The sequence below is a fragment of the Pyxicephalus adspersus genome, chromosome 7 (assembly GCF_032062135.1).
Source record: "Pyxicephalus adspersus chromosome 7, UCB_Pads_2.0, whole genome shotgun sequence".
NCBI classification, from domain to species: Eukaryota; Metazoa; Chordata; class Amphibia; order Anura; family Pyxicephalidae; genus Pyxicephalus; species Pyxicephalus adspersus.
The window spans coordinates 75,070,603-75,096,765 of NC_092864.1; the positions used below are offsets into that span (position 1 = coordinate 75,070,603).

The 26,163-nt window shown below is 36.7% G+C and overlaps 1 protein-coding gene across 1 annotated transcript in view; it reads left to right on the forward strand.

Annotated features, from left to right (window-relative positions):
- Positions 1–26,163, forward strand: part of MYH11 (myosin heavy chain 11) — a gene marked incomplete in the record, with an annotated part of 63,312 nt that overhangs the window by 15,834 nt on the left and 21,315 nt on the right. The window contains 7 exon segments of the mRNA XM_072418981.1: positions 8,525–8,552; positions 14,768–14,870; positions 16,859–16,879; positions 20,726–20,818; positions 21,851–21,914; positions 24,166–24,264; positions 25,499–25,642. Coding sequence (XP_072275082.1) covers positions 8,525–8,552; positions 14,768–14,870; positions 16,859–16,879; positions 20,726–20,818; positions 21,851–21,914; positions 24,166–24,264; positions 25,499–25,642 — 552 coding nt within the window.

Sequence of the window (26,163 nt, forward strand, 5' to 3'; positions counted from 1 at the left end):
TATATATTTATATAGGGTGATCAATTGCCGTCATAAAAGCCTTGTCTCAGGGGGGATTAAGTTAAATAATTCTCTCCTCCATGTCTTGGTATTGGTTTTTAATATCAGTATCATTGGATAGTTTATACTTTATCGAGTTAAAGCAATGCCCACCCTATTGGATATATATGGTAAGATATCTATGTGGGATCTGTGTCCTGTCCCCAGTGCCACACAAGGCTGTGAAGACATCTAGAAAATGAAGTCTTTCCAAATATAAAAGTCAAGCAATAGAAAAGGAACAGCACTTCCAGGCTTTTGTTGCCTTATTTGGTAGGGATCAGAAGTTGTAGAATCATAATAAATTGTAGGGCAAAGTATGGCCAAGTTCTGTGTGACGACAGTACTAATAGTTTATTAGGCCAATGTAAACCTTTTTCACATCACATGAGAAAGAAACCTATAAAACAGAGACTTTCTCTGCGCTACTTTTTACTGCTGGCATTTAAATCTCGACTATTTAAAAAACTTTTAAAAATAGATTATAAAGGATATCTAGTGTATCAGCTGTAGCCTTTAACCAGGCAGATGTTGTGGTATAAAAAATAGATCAAATATTTACTTTATCATTAAACATCTGCTGATTATACAGTGCAAGTACTGTAATGTGTTCCTTCTAAACACAAGTTACCAAGCTGATACGTTCAGCTCATTGCTTTCGTTTTCATAACTTTTTTTTTTAAATAGTTCCTAGGAAGTAAAAGGAAATCAAAGGTGTCTGTGCATAACACCATATGTATGTTTCATTTACATCCATTCTATGTATAGTTATTTAGCTAAATAGGTAGAAATGTCATGTCCATAATCCGACAACTCCTGCAATAAATAAAATAAAAAATACAAATACAATAAAATAAAAATTAAGGCCAACTATGACAAAAAATCACATTTGTCTGTGCAAGAGCAGCTGATCATTCCCTGTATTAAAATGTCCCATCATATTGGTACATACAAACCAATATAGTTAGTTATCAGTTTCTCAAATCTATTCTAGGCACTATGGAAGATGATACAGCTTTATATAAATAAATATATAATAATAGTAAAAAATGTTGGTTGAAAGGCCTAAAAGTAGGCTGACTAAATGAAGGAAACTGAATTCAAACCTGGATCAGAAGCTAGTAACTCACGGATCTTTGGATCTTTAGTACATTTTGAGAAAGAATGCATTAAAAATATTTTTTTTATACACTTTGGCAAAGGAACAAGATAAGCTTCAGTGGCAGGGCTTCCCCTGAGTCTATATTTACTGTTACATCCATTCACTATGTGTTGATTAGCTGTATAACTTGTGAAAGCTCCAATAACTCTTCCTGTTACGAAACCACTTTTACAACTTGACTTATGTTGTGACAAGATAAGAGGAAATACAATCACATGAAAGGGAAGTCTAAAGCTTCATACCCACATGCAATTATTGTTGTTGGAAAGGATCTTTCATGATCCTTTCCAACAACGAAGGACTGCACGGTGCATGAACGACTAGTGTACATACAGCGCCATTCTGCTCTATGGAGAGGGGAGGGGGAGAATGACGGAGCCGCTGCCCGCTTTGCGCTCCCCCTTTGCATTAGGATCGTTCGTCGTCCATCGACCGTGGATTCGCCAGGACGGTCTTTCTGACGATGGACGACAGGCGCTGTACACATGCCCGATTCTCGTCCGATATCGGCTCTGAGCTGATTATCGGGCGAGAACCATTGGAAGTGTTTAGGTAGCTTAATACTCATTGAAGGGCTTGATAACAACTAAACTTATTGTGTTGAACAATTGTGATCTGCAATGTAATTTATACATGTATGCATTGCTTTTCATTTAGTAGTAGGTAAATTACTGATGAAAATGTAAAAAGCAAGATCCTGCTTTAGTGCTGACTCAGGTGGGTGGTTCATTCCCAGTAAATGGGCAGTTACAGGTGGCTGAATACCTGACAGTCGCTCAATAACTGCCCACCTAACATTTAAACAGATGAAAATGTTTCTGATTCATAATATATTCTCCTCTACATACAATTCGGTATTAAAGCAGACCTATGCTTAGTGTTTAGACTTTTAGATTTAAAGTGTGTTTCAAGCTTTTCCTTTTTATCTGTAACTTGTTGTCCAATAAATAGTATAACTCCCATCTCTAGGTAGCTTTATATGCTCCTCTCACCTATTCTCTGTGTGGAAGTGATGGTCTCTCTGCAGAGGTCCGACAGACTTCCTGCTTATTCAGTGCTAAATGGATTTATTAGAGCATGGGCTTTTCTAAATGAACAGCAATATGTCTGACTCAGTAGGGTGAAATGATGGACGTCTGCCAATCGATCATTGCTTAACTAGCGAGCAGGAATCTCTCTCTTCAATCTTCTAAAGGTTGACAGTCTTTCTACTCTGTATAGAGCTGCTTTCTAGGGAAAACAAATAAATTGTAAAACATAATGGAACATTGGCTGCTATGTGGCCCCTCCTCGTAATACAGTGAGGGGGTTGGAAGAAAACTCAGCCCTCATTGTTGGCCATTGTATCCTTTTGTCCATAGGAGTAATATGGTAAGAACTTTGTCCCACCTAAGGCTGCGTACACACGTGCAATAATTGTTGTTGGAAGCGTTCGATCCACGACAGATCGTTCAATAATTGTTAACAAAAAAAATGTGCACAATGACTGGTCAACGATGCGGGCGAACAAGGAATCTCGTTGAAACCAACAAACGACCGTCCTGGTAGATCTGATTGGGCGATGATCATTCGTAATCTATTACGAATTGGTTGTTCAGTGATTGTGGATTGTTCTGTGATACAATTTGTCCTCTATATGCCATTTCCTGCATCGTTCAATCGTATCTAGTGCATTATTGGTGGATTATATTTGAACGATCGTATTGTTACAGCTTGTACAGAATTGTGCAAAATACGATCGTTTAAAATAATCAGGAATAATCATTGATCGTTGATTTTAAACAATAATTATTGTATGTGTGTACCTAGCCTAACTCTTTTCTGTTTATTTTTTGTGGTCTGTGGAAACCTAAACGAGCAAAATTTAGCTTAAACAAATGCTATTCCTGAACCCAAACCCCATCCCTACTCTATACACACTACTATCAGGCTATTCTGATTGTACTATAAATCTGAACAAACTCCTATTGCTACAACAAATACGTATAACGTCCAGCATTCCATCCTGAAAGTAAAACATGAAAAGATTTCCTTACACAGTGCTTGATCGGAGTCGCTGGCTGCTTCTCCTTTTATGGTAAAGCTATCAGAAGACAGAATCCTTGTGATAAACCATCAGATTATGTTTGAGATTAGGCAGAGATAGCTTCTCTGGAAAGAGAGGAACCATTAGAGAAAATACATCAGTTTGTGTTTATGCCATTTCTGCATTGGTATTATCAGGAAATTGTACAGAAGGAGCATTGCAATCCTATGCAAGTGAATGATTCAGGTTGTAAAATCATGTCTTATAGGGTTTTATATGTGGGATATGATTATTTCCCCAGTGGTTGAACTTGATGGATTTATGTCTTTTTTTAACCTAACCTACAATGTAACTGAATACTTCTGTATTCATATTACACAGGCTGGGATCTGACAGCCCATTGTATTTTCTTTTTATTTATGCAGTTCATTAAAATGGTCAATGTGCCTTAATCTTATAGTGGTATAAAGCAGAGTCCCTGACTTGCTAATACCATTTAGGATTAGGCTGCTTCTGGAGAATGTGTTGGTCCAAATGAGCGACCTCGGAGTATTCTCTGGGAATGTGCTTTGGAAATCCCAAAGTCTATTGTTAGTTTTTAAAATTACACGCATTATTTTACTTACAGCATGCCAAGGGTTAGGAGAGTTAAGCTCCTCCAAGTTTAAACCATTTGGGCATGATTTTGACCAAGGTTTATAATTTCTTTGGCACATAGGCATTTGTAAGGAAACAATTCTGCTGCTTGATACATTGCAGTTATTTTTTATTTTAAAGCGGAACTAAACTGAAAAAATACCTTTAATTCTGCAGATCCATTGATTGCGCTGAAGCTTTTCTCCATCAGGTCCTGCGCCGTCCAGGAATTCCCATTCATCCCCGTGTGGAGGAAGCGCTGCACCATCATCCTTAGTCTTCTTTCTTCTGGCTACATCACCCGATCTCACACTGCATAGGTGCAAGATCGGGTGACATAGCCTGCTGTGAAGGGGAAATAAAGGGGTGCTTTATTTTATTTCTAAAAAAAGTGTTGCCGTAAAAAAAAGAAGAATATTTTTATTTTCTATAACCCCCCAGCGGTAATCCCAAGTCACAGTCAGGGTAGCTTTAACTTAAAAAAACTCCACTTACCTTGCTCCATTGTTGTCCCCCGTCATCCTACTGGTTCCCACAGGTCCTGGGGACACGTTCTCTTCCTCCGATCTCCAGTCGTGCAATGCAGACACGATCTCCGGGGTTTCCCGGTGACGTTGGTGCATGTGTCGGGGCGGGCAGAATGGCGGGAAATTCAAATCATTTTGTATTGGATTCAATACAAAATAGCTGTATTGAAACCAATAGAAAGAAATTTTCATATAATATATATATAATTATATTATATATGCCACTGTACACTTACTTTACGTTTTTTTTTTAAGTTTATTATTAAATTTATTAAATATTAGACATATTTCTGTGAGTTATTCCTAGGAATTATAGCCTACAATGTAAAATAAAATTCCATGCAAAAAAAATGTAATGCTTTTTGCATGGAAATTTGGATGGAAATAGAACGCTAGGAAGGTTAACATCCCCACCCCCCGAAAAAATACCAAAACTGATTTACCAAGACAATAATATAACAATAGCAAGGTGAAACCACACAAGCAAATATACAATGTCCACAAAGATATAATAGATCTAAAATCTTAGATAGGCCTATTTAAACATCATGTTATGGCTGACAAGAGCACAATAATGAGTTGCATACGTTAATTACCGCATTATTTGTGCTTGCCTATTCATAGAAAGATCTGTTGCTGTGAATGTTGTTCAATTGCTATCTTGTTTTTTCCATTGAATTTTATAATTTTTGAACACTCAATGAACCTCAGCTTTAGAATATAAACAGAAATGTGGATAAACCTCCAGTATCTTCATTTAAAATGTTGCGGGAAAGGTTCCACCATAAGTGTATACTCTGAATCCTAATTGTACATGAGCTGGTTACTATTTGAATGCACTGTCACCATCGAAGCTCATGGAACTGTAAAACAGATTTGTCCTACAGTAAAAAAAATTTGCAATTTCCACTTTTTTTTAAGTGATTAAGGACCCTATGTCTAAATATGAGTTGAATTAGTGTTTCAGATCAATTAAATTAATATCCCATGCTATTGCATTAGACTTCTCTAAGAAGGTATTTGCTGTGTCTGCCAGTGAATGTGTAGTTCCCAGGCAGAGTGCCACAATACACTAACATTAAATGCACTTATATGGTGTAATGGCATTTAGCCCATGATCTTGGATAGACAGTTACCCTGCTTTTTAAACAAGTCTGTGAAAATAAAATATAAATAGTTTGGTCTTTAGGGTATTTTACAACAAAAACATCTTAAAGGAGAGTTTAGGATTAATTTTTATTCTGCTTTTTATTTTTATATAATATATGAAATTAATATAATAATATATATTGTATTAAAAATAATAATATTGTTTTTTTTACTTTATACATTATTTTCAGACCTGGCGACATCATTGCTGGATCTTTTTGCTTCATGCAAAAAGATCATGACTATATAGGGTTGTCAGTCGGTTTCCGTACATAAATCCTTTGAAACACATTTCCTCCATACTTTTCCCAGTTTCACCTTCAAACCTTCAGTAGTAGGCTTACTTTGGGTGGAGTTATATATATATATAGTAAAATTCCTTGATGGGTGGATGTTAATATAGAACAGCGGTCGCCAACCGTTGGTCCGCGCAAAAATTTTGGTGTTTCGTGGCTCTGTTTTCCGTATGCACACAACCAGCCCACTCTCCCTTCCCAGCCTCAGACCTGCTTGCTAAACATCCCGGGGGGACAGGAGAGCAGGGCTATGGACACAACTTTTCTGAGTCTGCGATGGGATAGTGGGCGGGTTGTGGCATCATGACATCACTCTGGGCCAGAGGTAGGCAAACCGGCCTAATGCCCCCCTAGTTATTAATTGTTGGATCCGGTCTAATATAATTGTCGCGTTATCACGAGTTCCCGCGATATTATCAAGTTCCCGCACAGTAACCTCAATTACTATGCCTAAAAAGCAGAAGCAACACGGAGCTACTAGTCTCCGGAAGGTTGACCTCGAACGCTGTGTCTTCAACCCCAAATGGACTGATGAATTATTCTTCGTCCAATGGGGCAACAAAGCCCTGTGTTTAGTGTGCAATGACACCAACAGCACTTTCATGCAGTCGAATCTCAAGGGGCATTTTGATGCAAAGCACGCGCACACGTACAGAGACTGCACCACGGATGAGGGGAAGACTGAGGCTGCTCACTTGCAGTCACGGTTGGAAAAAACCTTTCCTTGGACACCTTGTTTCTTCTGGCCTAGTGTGCCTTCTTGACCTCCAGAAATGGCCTAGTAGTCCAAAAAGTTTGCCGACCTCTGCTCTATGTAAAGATTCTTCCCCTTTGAGTGGGACACAGCTCCCCGCGCATGTGCGGTCCAGATTCCGTGGATTTAGTGGTTTGTAAGGTCCAAAAGGTTGGCAACCACTGGTCTAGAAGGCTATAAAGACTGAATTTGCATGCAAACCTCCCTAGGTAAAACCTGTATGTGATAATTTATAATTAAAAACTGAAATACAAAAGGGGCATACGAGAATAGAATAGACTTTTCTATCCATTAACTAAGGTTGGCTGCATCTGATTTACTTAGCTTTATTGTACTCTGTGTGATACTCACCGTGTGAAGTGAAATCAAAGTAAGCAGTTTAAGTAGTGAAACGGAGCCTTTACAATGGTTCAATGTTGAGGATAAAGCTGGAGTTCAAATTCAATGTCAGGATAAACATCACCAGTAAACTTCCCAACATTTCATCAATCGGCTTACCACAGAAAAATCTGTTTTTCTATTTGTTTATGGGAGATTTCAGTCCCATATAGAAAAGAATTGCTTGTAAGTGACATAGCCAATTAAAATGCAATAAATTGATTTTGACAAAGAAAATTATAAAAACTTCAAAAATGAAAATGACTGCTACATTGTAGAAAAAATGTTCTTGTATTGTACACAAAATTCCTGCGAACTTGCTAAATATAAATGAAAAAAAAAAGCATCAATAAATGAGACTTTAATGAGAACACTAAATATAATGGCATATTTATTGAATAGCAAGGAAACATATGTACAGTAGGGGTTTGTGGTTTGAACATCTGCCAAGATGGCTTTATTCTTTAGAAACCATGGGGGATGAGATCCAGTATTCTTGAAACTATTTTTGTCCTGACTTTTTCTCAGCGCTGCGGAGCTGTATAGGAAAATCTCACTTTGGTTTTATTGGTTTTTGGTATTTATTGCCAATTACTTTACATTATGTTTCCTGTATGTTGTTTTTTGTTTGTCACATATTACTCATAGGTTTGGACATTTTAGGCAAAAACAACTTTCTGCTGTATGGCAGAACATTTAAAGTCTTTTTTGTTTTGCACAGGCTTACAAAGTTCTAACAAAGTGTTATATTTGGGTCATAGATATAAAGAACCTTTCTTAACCAGGGTTCTATGGATCCTTAGTGTTCCTCTATGGATGGCTAGGGGGGTTCTTAAACAGTGGCAGCTTGATCCCCTACTTCACAGAGCCTACACCAATGTTACTTGGCTATGCATGCACATGAAATGATTCTCGCCCGATACGAATGGTTTGGCTTGTCTTGGGTGAGAATCTGACATGCCCACAGCGGTTGCCTGACATCATTCTAAATCGGTCCTGACAGATCCATGAACGACCAACTGAGAATGACTGCTGTACAAAAAATTAGAAAAGAGCACAGCTGGGTGCCACTTGCTCGTCCCCCCCTTCCTTCTCCATAGAACAGAATGGTGCTATGTGTGCATCATTCCTTCATCTGTCACTATTTTGTTGCTGGAAATGATTACTAAAGATAAACAAAAATTGCATGTGTGTACCTATCCTTAGCTATAACCAATAATGTGGGACCAGTGGAGCATCTCTTATCATCTATTAGATATCTAACCACAGATAGCTATGATCAATTTAGCTGTCCTTAAGGGGACATTCTTCCCATGGATCTTCCCTATAGACCTAAAATGGTTTTAAGGGTTCCTCTGTGGTTCCTGGAAAACCATAAGGTTTTTATTTAAAAAAAAAATGCTTTTGACATGGGATAGTAAACGCATCCGCCCATGTGCATTCATTTAGCATTATTAGGTGCAAATGTGAATCACTATGATCATGAATAACTATATGGATAAGAAATAACTATATGAAGTTAAGAAAGTTATCTAATAAGTCTTTCTTTTTTTTCAGATCGTGAAGATCAGTCAATTCTGTGCACGTAAGTACAACTTAATCTTGAATGTATATCTATAGGATACATCTGTATTTATGTAAAGTGTTTGAGTTACCCATGTCCATAGGAGGAGATACCAGAGTGACAGAAAGATGAGCTTATCTATGTGTTGCTTCTACTTTCACTGTCCAGTTACTGGGTCCCCTAAACCGGAAAGATATGTAGGACAGGGTTGTACTGTGTCGCAAAGCTGTATAAATCTTCAACCACCAGTATAAATCCTGTATAAAATCTTAAATCAAACAATATCCATGAATGTATTTTTTTTATTTCTATTTATTTCAATTCGTGATGATTACAATTTACCCAGGAACTGTTTTCCCAGGAAAGCTGCTAAACGTTTAACTTTTTTATTATACCTAACTGGTTTATAATATGACGATGCATAATATTCAATGCATACTAAAACATAAACATACAGTTGTACTAATTTTACACCTTAAAAACTTTTGAACTAATTGCCTCCAATGGTTCCTAATTTAATATTTGTTTTTCCAATTGGAATTCCACTTGGAATTATTGAATTATTATTTATGCATATCACAATATCTGTCTTATATATTGCACCAGTAAGCATGAGATATTTGTAGTGGTTCATTTTGTGAGTAAAGTGAAATTATTGTGACCTACTAACCTGGTGTTCTAAATATTCTGAGCCCAGGGACTCATTCAGGCCTATATTCGGATACACGATACAAAGTTGCACAAGAAATGCACAATCAGATGTTTATTGAAAAAAAAAAAGCACTGGACACCAACATAAACCCTAATCTTGATTGTGAAGCATAGGGAAGTATCACAGTCTGAGTCTTTATTGCTACCTGACTTTAAAATGGTACCAAAAACTTTACAGGAAAGTATTAGTCTGTCAGCTGCTACTTAGAAGTCCAAACCTCAACCTAATGGAGATGCTGTGGCATGACCTCAAATGAGCTGTTTACTGATCCCTGGAAATATCAATGAACTAAAATGTTTGTTTTGAGAAGTATTCTATCATTGTTTTAATGCAAATGAAATTGGCAGCTTGATTGATGGAGGTTATTGCCATTAGTAAACAAAATTGTTTGCCAATCTTTTCCAGTTTGGACTGTTTAAATCACGATTAAGCCAGTTGAAATCAGCTCAAAAAAAGGGTGTTTGGTGTGTTATAATTTGTTTTCTGAGTAGGATCTAGTCCAGGAATTAAAACATTTGCCAAATTATAGCAAATAATTTTAAGAAATACATTACATGTTTACTGGATCACCCAGGTTCACCAATAATACTCTATCTTCTCCAGTCTTTGAGAGCTTTAATAAATCAGGCCCAATGCAGCAGACATCTACAAAGAGACCACTGCTTTCACACATAGAGCAAGGGTCTGGCTCTGCACATGTTGACAATAGAAAAGCTTTTTTTAACCCCTCCTAGTGGTATTTCCGAGTGTGCCTCAGGGTGGATTTTACATGCTAAAAGCAGTAATCCCAAGTCACACTCGGGGTCGCTAAAAACAATAAAAAAACTCACTTACCTTGTTCCTTTGGCGTCCCCCGGCGTCCTGCAGGTCCTCCGGACAGGTCTTTTTCCTTTGATCTTCAGCCTGTGACTGCAGAGACGTTCTCTGGGGTTTCCCGGTGACGTCGGTGCGGGTGGGAGGAGCAGTGGGAAATTCAAATAATTTTGTATTGGATTCAGTACAAAATAGCTGTATTGAGTCCAATACAAAGAAATCTTTATATAATTTATATATAATTTTATTATATGTATTATACATGCTACCATACAGTTTTATTACAGGTGTCACAATTTATTTTTTTTTACAGATTTTTGTGTTTTTTTTTTTATTTAAAGTTTTTTATTAAATATTGGACATATTTTGGTGAGTTATGCCTGAGAATTATAGGCCTACAATGTAAAATAAATTTCCATGCAAAAAAAATGTAACGCTTTTTGCCTGGAAATACAGACAGAATTAGAACGCTAGGGGGGTTAAGGTCATACTTACCTAAAGGAGCATCTGAGAAATAAACCAATAAAGTAAAACAATTTGATGAGAATCGGTATTGGCGGAGTGGGGTGACTGTTGTAATGGTGGAAACAATACTGAAGCGTACGGCTCGACATTGGTTGTCTCATACAACCTAATACTACAATGACGCCACGCTGCGCCTCCCTTATTTTGCTGCCTATAGTACAATTCGTGAATTTAGTGCAGCATAAAGTTGAAAATTGTCATTCAGTATATAGGAATTTATTAGACTAATATTTTTGTTTTATTATTATTAAAACATAAAAAGTGCAAATATATAATGTCCAATTTTTTCATGGACCAACAGTTGGCGACCGCTACCTTAGAGTATTGTAACTACTGCAAATCTATGCTACCTAGTTGGTAGTGTAATCCAGCTTTAACTAAAATTGGGAACTGCAATAACATTTAATACATTGAACACTTGCTTGTCTAATACAGTATTGCAGCACATACATACAGATACATTGGTCTATATATAAACAGAAATATTTTCTGAATCGAAGATTATTAGTCTGCTGAACAATGAAAACAGCTAAGGACAGAAAACAATAGTAAATGGAGAGCCCAAGGTTTTTTTGAAGTGTGTCTACCCAGAAATGAAAGAATTTCTTTATCAACTGGAAATTCCCTTTAAAGTAATAAAGTAATAATAAACACAGCAAGACTTTAAGACCTAGGGCCCATTTGTGTGCAAGTTTATAAACCACATTTAAACATACATTGTTACACAAAACATGGCTCTTGTTAAATGATGAATGACTTATTATATGATATATGTAATGTGCACAGCTGTCTTAGCTAGTGAGAGAGAGAGTTTAGCAATGAATGCCGTTCTGCATGGTATGACAATTAGAAAACATCCAGCCATATATGGTCAAAAAGCCAGAGATTTCCATGAAATGCCAAGAGATAGGCACATTTAGCCTGGGAGAAAGGAAATACAATTTAAAGTCGTTATGACCACAGTGTAACCTTTTATTTAAAGACACTGCTCCATCCAGACTTGCTGAGTAAATGTTACAATTTTCCAAAACACAAAAACACAATCTAAATGTTCAGCAAGGTATGTTTATTGCAAATGTTGTGGAGGAATGTTTGCTTTAGAAGTGTTCCCACAGGATGTTTTATTTATATCTGAACACACACAGACTTTTACATAGAGATATCATGCTGTGTTCCTATAATCAGTTTATGTTTGGCTGTTTGGGTAATAACTTTTAGTACTTTAAACAGACTTTCAATACAAAAAAAATCACCTGCAAAGTGGAAGTATTTAAAGTGTAATAATGCTTCCTAAATCATATGAGTTGGATTCAGAAGCATTATTAGCTTAAGATTCTTTCACTCTGAGACCTTTAATGTTGTATGGACATGTTGAGAAGTATGAGATTAATCATGTTTGATGTATCCTGTTCAATGTGGATGCCAAGAAAAAGTATCCATATGGATTTAAACCATGAAGTGTAGACATGATCTGGATGTAGATGGATTTAAAGTAAAATGTTCAAAACAATAAATCCTAGAGCTGACTCTTCCCCGTATGGACACACTCGGCCCATTCTCCCATCACAGGGTCAAACCTGCTTGCTGAACATCCCGGGGGGACAGTAGCGCAGGGCTGTGGATGCAACAAGCCCTATGCCATCTCCCCAAGATGTTTAGCAAGCAGGTCTGAGCCTGCGATGGGGGAGTGGGCGAGTTCTGGCATCATGACATCACTCTGGGGGAAGTTTCTACCCCTTTGAGTGACACCCGGCTCCCCACATATGCACGGTCTGGATTCCATGGATTTAGTGGTCCGTGAGGTCCGAAAAGTTGGCGACCACTCTCCTAGAGCACAATGTAGAGGAATATTAAGCTCATAAAACATGAGGTAAAGGCATAAAAATTAAATATTAAAGTATGTGATGGGTTATCTTTAAATGAAACCACAAAGGAGAGAAATATATAGGCTTTGGGGTCTCATTCCCACCATATGTGGTGCATTGCAGTTCACTACAATTCACATAGCATCCAATACGAGCAATGTCTTTTGTTCTCACATATATTTGCAATGCACTGCTGCATGCCTTTCTGTTCATTTTTTGTGCACTGACCCATTCAATATAATGAATTCAGGTTGTTTTAAGTGTAGGAGTTCATTCTAAGAATAACATAATTTCCTCAGGGTAACAAATTTATAGATCTAGTCTATGGTCTAAATTCTTTATAAACATGATTTCAAAGTAATATTTTGGCATAGTAAAAACTAAGTGTAGCTTAACTTTCTCATATCATAAACCAAAGAAGGGTACCTAAAAACTAGATTTAATTTCAGTGCTTTGACAACCCCAGGACATTTTTTGAAATATTGGGCTTGCTGCAGGGATAAGGACTACCAGCATGCTATGTGTGAGCAACAGTCCATCAGTTCACAATCCCCTCTATATTCTGTAGCCACAACTACTGCACTCCAATTAGCAACACTGTCCAATAGAAAATATATGTTTCTTTGCAGCCTGCAATTACATTTCATTGAATTTAGCTATTGTAATAGAAGTTAGAAGTATTACACAATCCCAACAAAGAGCCTTTGTTAGGCAATAGGCACACATCAGATGATTCTGGCCTGGTATAAATGGTCGGGCTCGTCTCGGGTGAGAATCTGACATGTGTATAGAGATTGCCCGATGTCCTAAAGGATCCGCAATACAAGTCAATAGAGAAGAACAAAGCGGGGTGCTTGAGTTTAGGATTGAACAAAGACTGAACAGGTTAGAAATCCCTTTAACACAAATAGTTTTTTCTTAAAGCAAAACTAATCTTATTAATACTCACCTGTCCCTGTTCTGTAACGGATGCCGTCACTTCCTCCCTTTTCTTTTCCTCGTTCCAATCTTTGGCCATCTTTATTGATGCGACTAGATAACATAACTAGGGATAAGTGAGCGAATTTTTTAAATTCGGTTTCGCAGTGAATTGGGCTGTTCTCGCCTACCAAACATGTAGCGGTACTCCTCCTATAGCGATTGCCTGGATTTCCGATGGTTTCGCGAAATTTCGTAGACTCATCGGAACGTCAAGGAAATTTTCGCCTATCCCTAAACATAACATTCATTCAGTTATGACAGACACTGGGGAAACCAGGATGGACCCGGTATGCTGGCAAAAAAGACAAAGAGCCTTTGTTAGGCAATAGGCACACATCAGATGATTCTGGCCTGGTATAAATGGTCGGGCTCGTCTCGGGTGAGAATCTGACATGTGTACAGAGGTTGCCCGATGTCTTAAAGGATCCGCAATACAAGTCAATAGAGAAGAACACAGCGGGTTGCGGGAGTTCAGGATTGAACAAAGACTGAACAGGTTAGAAATCGCTTTTACACAAATAGTTCTTTCTTAAAGCAAAACTAATCTTATTAATACTCACCTGTCCCTGTTCCGTAACGGATGACGTCACCTTCCTCCCTTTTCTTTTCCTCGTTCCAATCTTTGGCCATCTTTATTGATAACATACTAGATAACATAACTAGGGACTAGATAACATAACTAGGGATGAGCGAGCGAATTTATTAAATTCGGTCTCGCAGTGAATTGGGCTGTTCTCACCTACCAAACATGTAGGCGAGAACGGACTTTGTAAATTCGGCTGGTGAGACCAAATTTTTAGGACCTGCAAGACCAATCAGGGGGGACCAGTCGGAGCTGTCAGCTCCGCTCCCCTGATTGCTGTTGGTACCCTGCAGTATGTGTTCCTGGATAGAGTCTCGCTGGCTGCTCATAAATGAATGCAGCGTGGGAAAAATCCTCTGCTTGCCCTCATTCTGACCTGTAGTGCCCGGGGATCGCTCACTGACAGGTGACGCGGTACTCCTCCTATAGCGATTTCCTGGATTTCCAATGGTTTCGCGAAATTTCGCAGACTCATCTGAACTTCAAGGAAATTTTCGCCTATCCCTAAACATAACATTCATTCAGTTATGACAGACACTGGGGAAACCAGGATGGACCCGGTATGCTGGCAAAAAAGTGTGAACTGTGCGTTGGTTGGCAGGTATTTAGATATATCCTCTGAATATGGTAAAGCTATACAGATCTGTGATAGAAACATTTTGCTGGCCTGTCTTTGGCATCATGTAAAGCATTTAAGTTGGTGAAAGACAATTCCTTCCTTGTAAATTGATGTATGTTCTTTGTCTCTGTTTTACAGGGGTGAATCTGGTGCTGGAAAAACAGAGAACACCAAAAAAGTAATTCAGTACTTAGCTGTGGTGGCATCATCACACAAAGGAAAGAAGGACACAACCATCACTGTGAGTGCAAACCTTTCCAATAATTTTCATGTTAATATCCAGGGGTAATGTTTATATAGTTTTTTGGAGAGGAGATGGTAATGAAATCCGGACTTTGTCACGTCACAAACTACAATGTAGTGTGTGACTTGATTTTAACTATATAATTACTTTTCTTCTAAAAAATACATTACTGAACTAAATTTACTGAAATATGTAACTTTCAAATTATATTCCTGAATAAACACCAATGTTTCTAAGTTTTGCAAAACCAGGAAAACCATTGAACTGCCCAGTATAGCCACACTGCTAATAACTTACATAAAAGAGCCAATATGAACATAGAAAATTATACAATTTCATGAAAATGTTTGATCTTGAAGTTGACATTTTCTAATATAAACACTTCCTTTGTGATTTTAATAAAGGATGCTGCTGTCAGCTTCTCTTTGAACTTAAATGGCTAAACAGAGGGAGCATGAGGCTAAACTCTGCTTCAAAGCATATATCTATGAATATTTGGTACTGATAGCTCTTTAATATAAGGTCATTAGATGTATTATTTTTAATTAAGTAATACTTTAAATAAGATAACTGTTTGCTTGTTATATATTGTGTACTGTTTTTTAGATTAAATCTACGCTTCTGTTAAATGAGCCCCTCCTTTTTATAATGACTTCAATTGAATTTTAGGTTAAAGTACAACTATACATAAAGATTTTGTGAAATGACATTGATGATCTTAGTTTGAAAATTTCAGCTTGCCTGGTTGGTGTTCTGATCTTCCATATTTAATCACTGACCTATAATAAGTATGCAGTTCAGGTGGTCAGCTAATTTCCACACAGCTTGTGCTGGAGTTAGCTGCATGCTTGATTCTGGCAAGCAAATCTACTGAAGTCAAAAGATCGACTTTTACTAAAAAATACTTTAGATTGAGTTCAACAATTGGAGCTCAGTCTGCCAGTGTAGGTTCACTATAGGTTTTAAAGTTGTATGTCCCTTAAATACTTTTAAATTTGATTAAGCTGTTAAGTCATTTATATACTGTACATATAACTAGTGTTGGTGTTTGAATTCAGGTTGTCCCTATATTCGACCCGAAAATGGCGGTTCGAATTTAGGCAGACTTGACCCGAAAAAACACATTAGTGTTTAAAAATATGTTTAAAAAAAAAAAATCGAACTCCAGGTGAACTCTCAATGGAGTTTCTCCATTGAGAGTTCATCTGAGTTCAGTTCCCACGGTCCCACTAATTCGACTTTGCAAATTAGTGTTTAAAAATATGTTAAAAAAAAGTGAACTCCAGATGAACTCCTAATGGAGTTTCTCAATTGAGAGTTCATCTGAGTTCAGTTCCCACAGTCACTGGGCTGTACTTATCATTGATAAGTTTAGCCCGGTGACCGTGGGAACTTTGCAGTTACAGCTGATTGGAGGAGGCACGCGAGTGCTTCCAATTAGCTGTGACTGCAGATTAACTGCTGTTCTGTATGTGTTCTTGGGTCGAGATTTTCTATCCAAGAACACTGTGTTCTTGGATAGAGAATCTCTTTCCAAAAACACATACTACAGTTACACTAGGGCTGCAAGAGCAATCAGGGGAGTGGAGCTGTCAGCTCCGCTCCCCTGATTGCATTTACAGTTCTACACAGTCCTGAAAAAAACCCGAATTCCCCCCATAGACTTTAATAGTGTTCAAATTTGAGGTTTGATCACCTGAAAAATATCGGGCTATTCAATCAAATAGCTGCCGAATCAAACACTCAGCTGTTCGACCAAAACTACATTAAACACTGCAAGTCTTATTACTGTCTCTATGATTCCTTGTTGTCTATCGGTCATTTTTATAAGTATGGCAGAAACCAACATATAATTGTCCTCAAGTAATTAATGTGCAAATGTGTTCTACATGCCAATTGTCTATGAAATGTCCACTACCAAAGGACATTTATTCTTTTTGGAACTTTGATCCTGACATTTGTTTTACCACATTATTCAACTACAGCAAGGCCCATCTTTTGCCTACGTAAGTAACTAGATTGTGCGGTGTGTGTTTTTTTTTAGCACAGTGTGGAACTTTGCATGCCATTGTTGCACACTAAGTACCAGTGGTGGTAGTAGTGACAGAGGAGCTGGTGGTGGTGATATCATGTAGTATAACACAGTGAAATGCAACAATAGCACCTGACACATAACAGTATAAAATGAATGAGCTTTGACAAGTTTAGAAACGTGGTTATCAACCAAACCAATTTCATGTACTCAAACATTGACAATATCTTTTTTTTTCTGCAAAGATCAAAAACAATTGGAGACATAAAAAGTAGTTACTATAATTGTTATTTTATACCATCTTACTAAAATGTTCTATTTTATTGGCTAACACTGCTTTTTAGCCCAAGAAATGGTTGAGAATCATTGGTCTACAGTCAAACCTCATACTTCTCTTTGTGTGTATTCAATATTTGTGGTGGATATATTATAACAATCCTGAAGGAGTCAATAATTTGAATTGAGATCCTGTCAAGTGTTTAAATAATAATAGCATCCAACCATAATATATTAAGGACTGTAAAATTACTTTGGATTGCAAACCAATGTGCATGTTTTTACTGATTTTCTGAGTGCCTTGCATGATTGCATGCCATTTTGCTTGCTTTTAATTTTATTTGAGCTTAAAGGTCAACTCCATCCAAAGCAACGTCCAGATCTGTGTTTTAGTAGCCATCACATACTGAGGTCTTATAATTCCCCATCCATTGGTAAGGAATCGTTATGATATAACTTGGTTGGACTTCTGATGTGTGACACCTTAGGCCTGTGAGTAGAAATAGAGATAAAAATACCGGTAACTGCAAACTAATCTTGCCTAGAAGAAAAAACAAAGCCCATCCAATATCAAAATATCAGTTTGGAGAGAGTTGGCTCATAAATATTAACAGACACTTTACTCAAATTATTTGAAAAGACATTGTGAAATTATGCTACCCATATTGCAAATAAAGATTTTACGAAATTGTAATTTATTACATAGAGCAGTTTTAACTTTTCCTCATTTTTATTTAAGTAAACATGAACAATTACATTTTTGTTTTTCTAGCCTTGTGCAGAAATGTGAATAGTAAACGAGATTTAAACTAATAAATTACTGAAGTCTTAATAATAAAAAATAGGTAAAATTTCTGTGTTTCAAATTGTTGCAAGACCATTAAGTTCCACAAAACAAATGTCCTATTATATAAGAATTCAATGCATTTAATGCATGTTACTTGCCTAAATAAGCCCCACTTATATAGAAATCCAGAAACCCTGCATTTCTGCATTTGATTGCTGTCACTCCTTCCCTATTCTCTACATAAAAGGTTTCTTAGAGAGGTGGAGTGCTAGAGAAGCTAGGTCAGGTTAATTAGACATCCCCCCCAAAAAAAAAATGCTGTGGTGTGCATGGAAGGAGTGGGCTATGGACATTTCACTCCATGGCAGTGTCTATTTTGTGTGATAAACCATTTTGTCAGGCTTACTTATTAAAAAAGTCTAAGTTATACACACACTTACAAAACATTGGGCCTGGTTTATTACGGCTTTCCAAGACCTCCTTTTCAGGCTTGCTGGATCACCCAGGTTCTCCCATGATAGACCCTGATTTATTAAAGCTCTCCAAGACTGGAGAGAATACACTTTCATCAGTATAACTGAGTGATCCAGCAAACCTGGAATGTATTTCTTAAACTAATTTGCTTTTTCCTAGCAAATATTTTGAATCCTGGACCAGATCCTTTCCAGGTTTGCTGGATCACCCAGATTCACTGATAAATGTGTATTATATCCTGCCTTGGAGAGCTTTAATAAATCAGGGGCATAGTCTCTATCTTCTATGGACTTGGAGAGTGGTAATAAATCAAGCCCAGTAAGTGAATTTTACAAATTTTTTTTTACAGAAATGTAATATTAATGCAATAAATTCTGTGTGTCAGCTTTTAGTAGAGAGCTAACGAAAAAAATATTTAAAGGCAAACATAAATGCAATAACTAAGCAGAAAACATCTACAAATTTCTTCACAGATCTTAACTACCAAAAGTTAGGATCTGACTAGTTACTAGAGAAAACTGCACACCATAGCTTTATGCATTATCTTATCCAAGCAAATCAAAATATTATTGGATTGCATATATTCCATTGCACTATATAACATCAGCATACGATTATTAAGTCATTTAGGTATTTTAAGGTATTTTTAGGTATTTTTATATAAGAAAAACACTTTATTTTGTCAAACATTACATCTTTCTTATTGCACTTGCATGGCGTGCTGTGTACTTATTGATAATGAATAACTTTGCTTATTATGAATTTGCATGAAAAGTCAATTACATATTTTAAAAACAATGATTTATTTCATTGGCTGCATTTAATGCTTTTGCATTTATGTGCTGTGGGAATCAGCCAGGAAACCAGGTGGTTAAAACGGGGTTATAGCCTCTTTCTATTCTGGTACTATGTAATACTTCATAAGATGGCCCAATGCTATGCGCAGGTCGGAAATACAGTATGTCATTACGGGAATCCTTGATGTTTTTATTTAATATTAGTTTTGCCAAGAAAATGAATAATTTGGCTTTGGTCTTGTTCCAGCCAGGGTCCCCAGTAATGATAGTTTGCTGGAGCTAGCTTGGGTCTTTGATCTGTGAAACATTACAGTACTGCTTTATAGCTGCTGCTTTATACTTCATGCTACAGCAGAGACCTTAATTGCATTCACCAATGCATCAATATTTTTATTTAAAGGGGTGACTAATCCATGAACACAAGTTTAATATATATATATTTGTAGTTTGCCAAAATGCCAGGTTATTTAAAAAATGTGCTGGGCACCTTGACGAAGCAAAGTACTACAGTTGTAAGAAATTGAATAAAGGAGAAATAGAAAAAAGAAGACTTTCATAAAGCAACAAGAATTAAAAAGAGAATTCCAATATTAAAAAGGAAAAACAACTGATGCCTCAGAATCCGCTATGCAAAGTTTGGTAGTTTAGAAAAGAATAGTGAGAATTGTATTAATGTGTTTTTCAAAGTGTACATTAAATTCAAGAACCATTGGTAATGAAAGGAGTTTATTCAATATGGAAACCTTTATTAAATTACAAAGCCCCAGTGATCAATAGCATTTCTATCAAAATATTATAGCAAGTACGTGCAGCTATTACACTTACAAGACTTTGCTAGGAAATGTAGAATACATCATGGCTTCCTGGAAAAATCTGTGTTCATACCAGATTCAGCAAAAGATGATACAGTTGTTGCTAGCAGATGATATATAAGATCATTTGGTTTATTAGATTCTACACAAGATCAGTCAGTGAACACTGGTAAACTTTCCATAATGTATGCATTCTGCAGGAAAGAAACTGGATATAGTATTGCAAACAAGATTGAATCCTAAATAAAATAAAAAAGTAATAAAAAAATAAAATAAATTAATCCATTATTAAAATACAAAACATTGAAGTTTGAAGGTCAAAGTAAAACAGGAGAAGCAATGTTATAGATCTTTTCAATACCAACTATTGATGTCTCAGTGTCAAATATCTAATTCTCAACTCATAGGCATTAATCAACAACTACCATCAAATATATACTGTTACATCTAGTTCTGTTGCATCTCTTTAGTTTATTTAGTAAGGCATAGGGAAAAGTGCAATCCAATCACTAATCAAGCTTACTAATGACGAAGGTAAACAAAAATCTGGTAGTAGAATGTGCAGCACATTGTACAATATGATTGTACTTTGCACTGCTTTATTGAATAAACTTGAATGTGTAACATTTGCTGACTTGCTGCTCCTAGCTAATAATGCTTGATATAAATTCCAGGGAGAGTTGGAAAAACAACTTCTTCAGGCTAATCCCATCCTTGAAGCTTTTGGAAATGCCAAAACTGTGAAAAATGATAACTCTTCCCGATTCGTAAGTATTATTCACTGTCACATAAGAAATTGAAACAATGAGGGCTCATTCACACATACTAAATTGCATTAAAGTGCATCAACATATATGTTACATACATTGGTGCATGGCAGAGTGATTAAAAATAAATACCAACGCACCTCGCTAACAAAGGTGTGCAGTGTGCTTTGCATTGCACTACCAAGAATGGTGACTTCTATGGAAACACGCTCCCAACACGCTCCCGTGAGATGTCAAGTATCTGGGCGATCTTTTTTGCGGATATTCGCCGGTCCTCAATTATCAGCTCATGGACAGCATTGCATGCCCAGTCTTGACAGTGCTGTAGGAAGGACACTTCTCCCCCAATGTTTGTGACATCAGTGTGAATGTCCTTTGCTGACTTTCCCTGGGGAAACCAAAACTTCATGACGGCCCGTAACTCCAACGACGTGAAACTTTCTTGTTCCTCTGCCATTACCGCTTCTCACTAAAAGAAAAAACAGTCTTAAGAATCGCAAAGACCTGATATTTGCACAGTTACATACTAAGATATTAGGCTGTCATATGCCCCCACACTCATTTTTCTATTTCACCTGGAAGGGGGCAAAGCCAGGAACTTCTCAGCACCCCCTCGTATATGTTTAGGTAATGCCTGACTGGTTGCTTTTGTCTGTTTATTTAGCTACTTGTAACCTTTTATAATAAAGCTAGATGTATGTGAGCTTAAATACCTGCTGCCTTAAGTTCACTTGTGCTTCCTCCACATTTCTGAGTGTCCAAGTAACAGGTTCACTTTAGTGCTTCCAATCTGGCAGCATTTGGTCACCTTTCCCTCTCTGTTCTGTTCATCCTCCAGAAGCATTAAAAGTATCTTGTACTTTTGGGTAAGGATGAGCAAGTCTCATGGATGCTTTGTGCTACTGAGAATGTTGGCATAAAAGTGGACCCATTGCTTTTTATTCTAAAAGTGGATTGAATTTGACTAAGGTCAGTTGTCTTTAAATCATAATTTATGATGTGATAATAAAATAGATTTTCTGTTTTGTTCAGGGTAAATTTATTAGAATCAACTTTGATGTCACTGGCTACATTGTGGGAGCGAACATCGAAACCTGTATCCTTTTTAGCCTGCAAGGACTCTGGAAAGCCGAGTCAGCGAGTTAGATAAACAGATGTGCTCTGTATGTCTAAGTAAGGCAAATATCCACAGCAGAGATATAAACACATTAGGATGTGGAAATGTTTACATAATTGCTAAATTCTTCATTCTACAGCTCTAAAAGGTACTTTTCCAGCTGCTACCAAAGCTAGAGATTACACCAATGTATATTGTAAATATTTTTCTGTATCACAAAAAATAATTCATTTATTTGGTAATCATTTTTCTTCTGTCCATACATGCCAACTAATTAAAATAAGATATGATTAAACGGATGCTGTAATGTAATCTGGAGGCCAAAGACGTTAGGTAGCTAATCAAGTCTCCATACCTAATTATGAGATGACTAAGTAAGGTAATATTAGGAATAATGATATATGGCAACTAATGGCAGCTGTGTACCATGTGTAACTTTCAGAAAATCTGAAGATGCTTTGGGTTATTGTATTTTAAACAATACTCTTATTGCCCTATTTCTTTATAAAGCGTTGTGCTTCATACTTATTTTTAGCTTTATGGTATTACCATATTGTTGGTTATTTTAGGCCTTTTCCCTCTATGCTATGAAGGCAACATGAAAGCATGCTTTTGACAAACAATAAACAAAGAGTTTGTTAGATGCCTATAGGTGATCATATCAACTGAAAATATTCATATATGCCTTTTTTACAAATGTTTGTATCATCTGGTGACTACTCCAGGTAACCTTCAAGTACAAAGGTCAAAAGGGAATATTTCAAACTTTTTTGGTAGTTAGGAGATATAAAAGGTGCAATTCAGTGAAAAATTACTTACTTTTGATGACCTGTTAGAGTAGGCATTTTAGGTCTGAAAATTACCTAAACCCCAAAACAATAGAAATATTCTGTGAAATTTAAATTTGCCACTGCACAATATTTGTGTAACAGTCTAGAAACCAATTCTGTAATGATGGGGAAGAAGTGGAGTGCCAAAATGTAGGGATAATCATACAAAAATTCCAGAGAGCTCCCTTCTCTGAGGTTTTGATAGAGCATGGGAGAATAGAAAGGGTACAGAGGGAGTGTTCCTTATTGAAATGTAATGATAAGTTTTGTAGAGGCCTAGTACTTCATCTGAAAAGTGTTATATAGCTGGACACTGCAACCATATATTGTATTATTATATTATTATATTATATTATATATTGTATTATTATATATTGTGCCTGCCATGCCCATATATATATATAGATGTCAGTAGCAGAAGGTTCAATTAATATCTGCTATCATAGTCAGAATATATAAGTTTAGAAGTTTGGGCTCTGTTCTTCACTAATAAGTTCTTAATTTATATATAAATGCTGTTTTTTTCATAGAGTACTAACATTCCTGTCCCCCCCCAAATAAAACTTTTCTTAAAAAACATTTTAACTAATTGTTAGACCTTGGTATCCCCACTTTGGGTGACAGAAGACTTTATCCAGGCAACTGCTTCCATGCCTCTTCAAATATACAATGACACACAATTGAAACTTACCTAGAAAAGCTAAAAACCTTTTGTGTGTACCAAACATAGAAAAATCAGGGAACACATAGACTACAAAGTTAGATGAAAATAGCATATTCCTCTTACTATGAAGATGATTATAAGATTGATATAATAGATGTACAACAATAGCACAGATAACTGTCACTGGGGTCAGGAAAAGAGAGGTAAGCCGTCAACCTCATGAGGAATTAATTAAGGATATAAAGGGATGGGATTGGTAAATAGTAATCAGAATAGAGAAATATTAGAATTTGAGGGGTTACGTGGGTTAGGATAGAAGGATATATTAGAAAAAGTTAAGATATTGTATTGTATTATTGGTTGGATGTAGATTAATAGGTTTTGGTATGATATGAGGCATTTTATTTTGTTTGTATAATTAAAATGAAAAAAATAAAGAAATTACAAATGAAAATAGCATAGACTGAACCTTCTGCATCCCAAATTCAGCAAACATTTCCTAACATAGTATATCACTATAGTCCTCAGTATTGGATCTTGCTCAGAAAGGATTCCAGAGGAATGTTTTGTACAAAGGTTACATTAATTGCTCATTCCATATAAGGAATATTAAGTTGTTGGCACCATTTGCCACTGAATAAACAAGTACTGAATTTCCCTTTTTTTCTTTTTAGTTCAGTGTTGTTTACAGTTGTTTTCTGTGCTAGAGAATTTTGTTTCTTTAATAACTAAATAGATTTGCTTGAAAAATCTCGTGCTGTCCGTCAGGCAAAGGAAGAGAGGGCTTTCCACATCTTTTACTATTTACTTCAAGGTGCCAAGCCTGCTTGGAGGGGTATGTAACAAATGTCCTAATATAGTGTACATGTCATGTTTGTACATTCAGTCTTTTACTATAATTCGGAATAAAGTCTGCAGCAGAAAACTAATTCAATCCAATTGTCTAATGACATCCAAAGAGCATTCTTTTTAAACTAAACCAATGAAAACACTGGGAAAATTGCAACTGAAAACAATTATTTGAATCAGGAAGGATTTTTTTTACCGAGTAAATTGTACCAGGGTTTTATTTTTCGCCTTCCTCTAGACCAACTATGCCCATAGGGTTTTATATCAGGGATATGTTTATTTCCCTACTGGCTGAACTTGATGGACTTGTGTCTTACTATGTTACTATTCTTATTGGTGCTTGTAATGGCTAGGTAAGTTCATAAAAATTAAAAATGCGTACCTGTTTGCGACCTCTTCTACTAGCACAGAGGTCAGCAAACTTTTTTGGCCATTTCAGGGGTAGTCAGGAGCACACTAGGCCGGACTCTCTCTTGAGTCCCGCCCTAATGGCTCCACCTCCCATCAGGAACGCCCCCTGAAGGCAATGCATACGGAGGAGAGGGAATGTTCTTTATTTACCCCGGCGGCGGAAGTGTTAACACCGGCTGCGGTAAATAGGAAAGGGAGCCACCCACGGAGGCTCAAGAGTTGCATGCGGCCCTGGAGCTCTGCAGTTCGTTCCGGCTCCGCCATGTTCCGGCTCCTACCGACTAGGCTGTATCTGGCCTAAAGGCCGGAGTTTGCCGACCCCTCTACTAGCACAACTGAACAGTGAAACAAAGGGATATTTCAAAGATGCAAAGGAAGCATTCCATGGTCCGCCTTAATCTATATTGTACTCTCAGTCACCAAGCTTATAGGGTGTCAGGATGAGAAATAAATGACTGAAATGGTTTTTTGCAAATTCTTGATCTTGTACTACATCATTTAAAGCTTTCTTGGTGTTTAAGCACATACATCATTGTGCAAAGGTCCAGCATTTTCCACAGAATTGTGTCATGTCTGATCTTCTAATGATTCTAATCCTATAAAATACTGAAAAGAAGTAGGTTTACCCAGGCCCGTATACAAAACAGCAGCATATTGTAGTTCTTTGTCACCTAAAAGTTAGGATTGGTTAACCTTGATTTAGCACACCAGACACTGTTGATTATAAATTACAATTGGTATTTGTAAAGTGCTGCGTAATATGTTGGTGCTATATATTTACTGGTTGATTATTATTTTTTTTTTTTTAGAGGAACTACTTCTTGAAGGTTTCAACAATTACACATTCATGTCCCATGGGTATGTGCCAATTCCTTCCCAGGATGATTCTGATATGTTTCAGGAGACATTAGAGGCTATGGGCATTATGGGATTCACCGAAGAAGAACAAATATGTAAGTTACCACCATTACTTTACCCTGTTTCTATCATTTGGTCCAAACACTAATACTGTGATTTTTAATATTTTCATGTGATGTTATGATATATAGCTGTTCTTTGTTTGGCCTACCATATCGGCTATTATAAAGGATTAGAACCCTGGTGCTGTTTTTATTATTTGTGTTGCTTTTCCTTTTTTCCTTTATAGTGAGATTCCTCTGATACAGCCCAGAATATCAGTAACAAACCAAAAGGGGTTCTACCTATCCTCACTTGATCCGAGGCATAACATTTTTCAATAACACATAAAGATGGGTGTGAAACTTGTACACTTCCTATGATACCATTAAATAGAATGAACTTACTATTACAAGAAACCTCTTTCATAGGAAAGAAAATTTTGCAAGAGAATACTCATTAAAGTTATGTAATAACTACATTTCTGTACACACGTTTGTATTGTAATATACATACAGTAGCCATGAATTATTTACTACGCCTTTTTGAACAGTATACCATTTTTATTTTAGGAGTA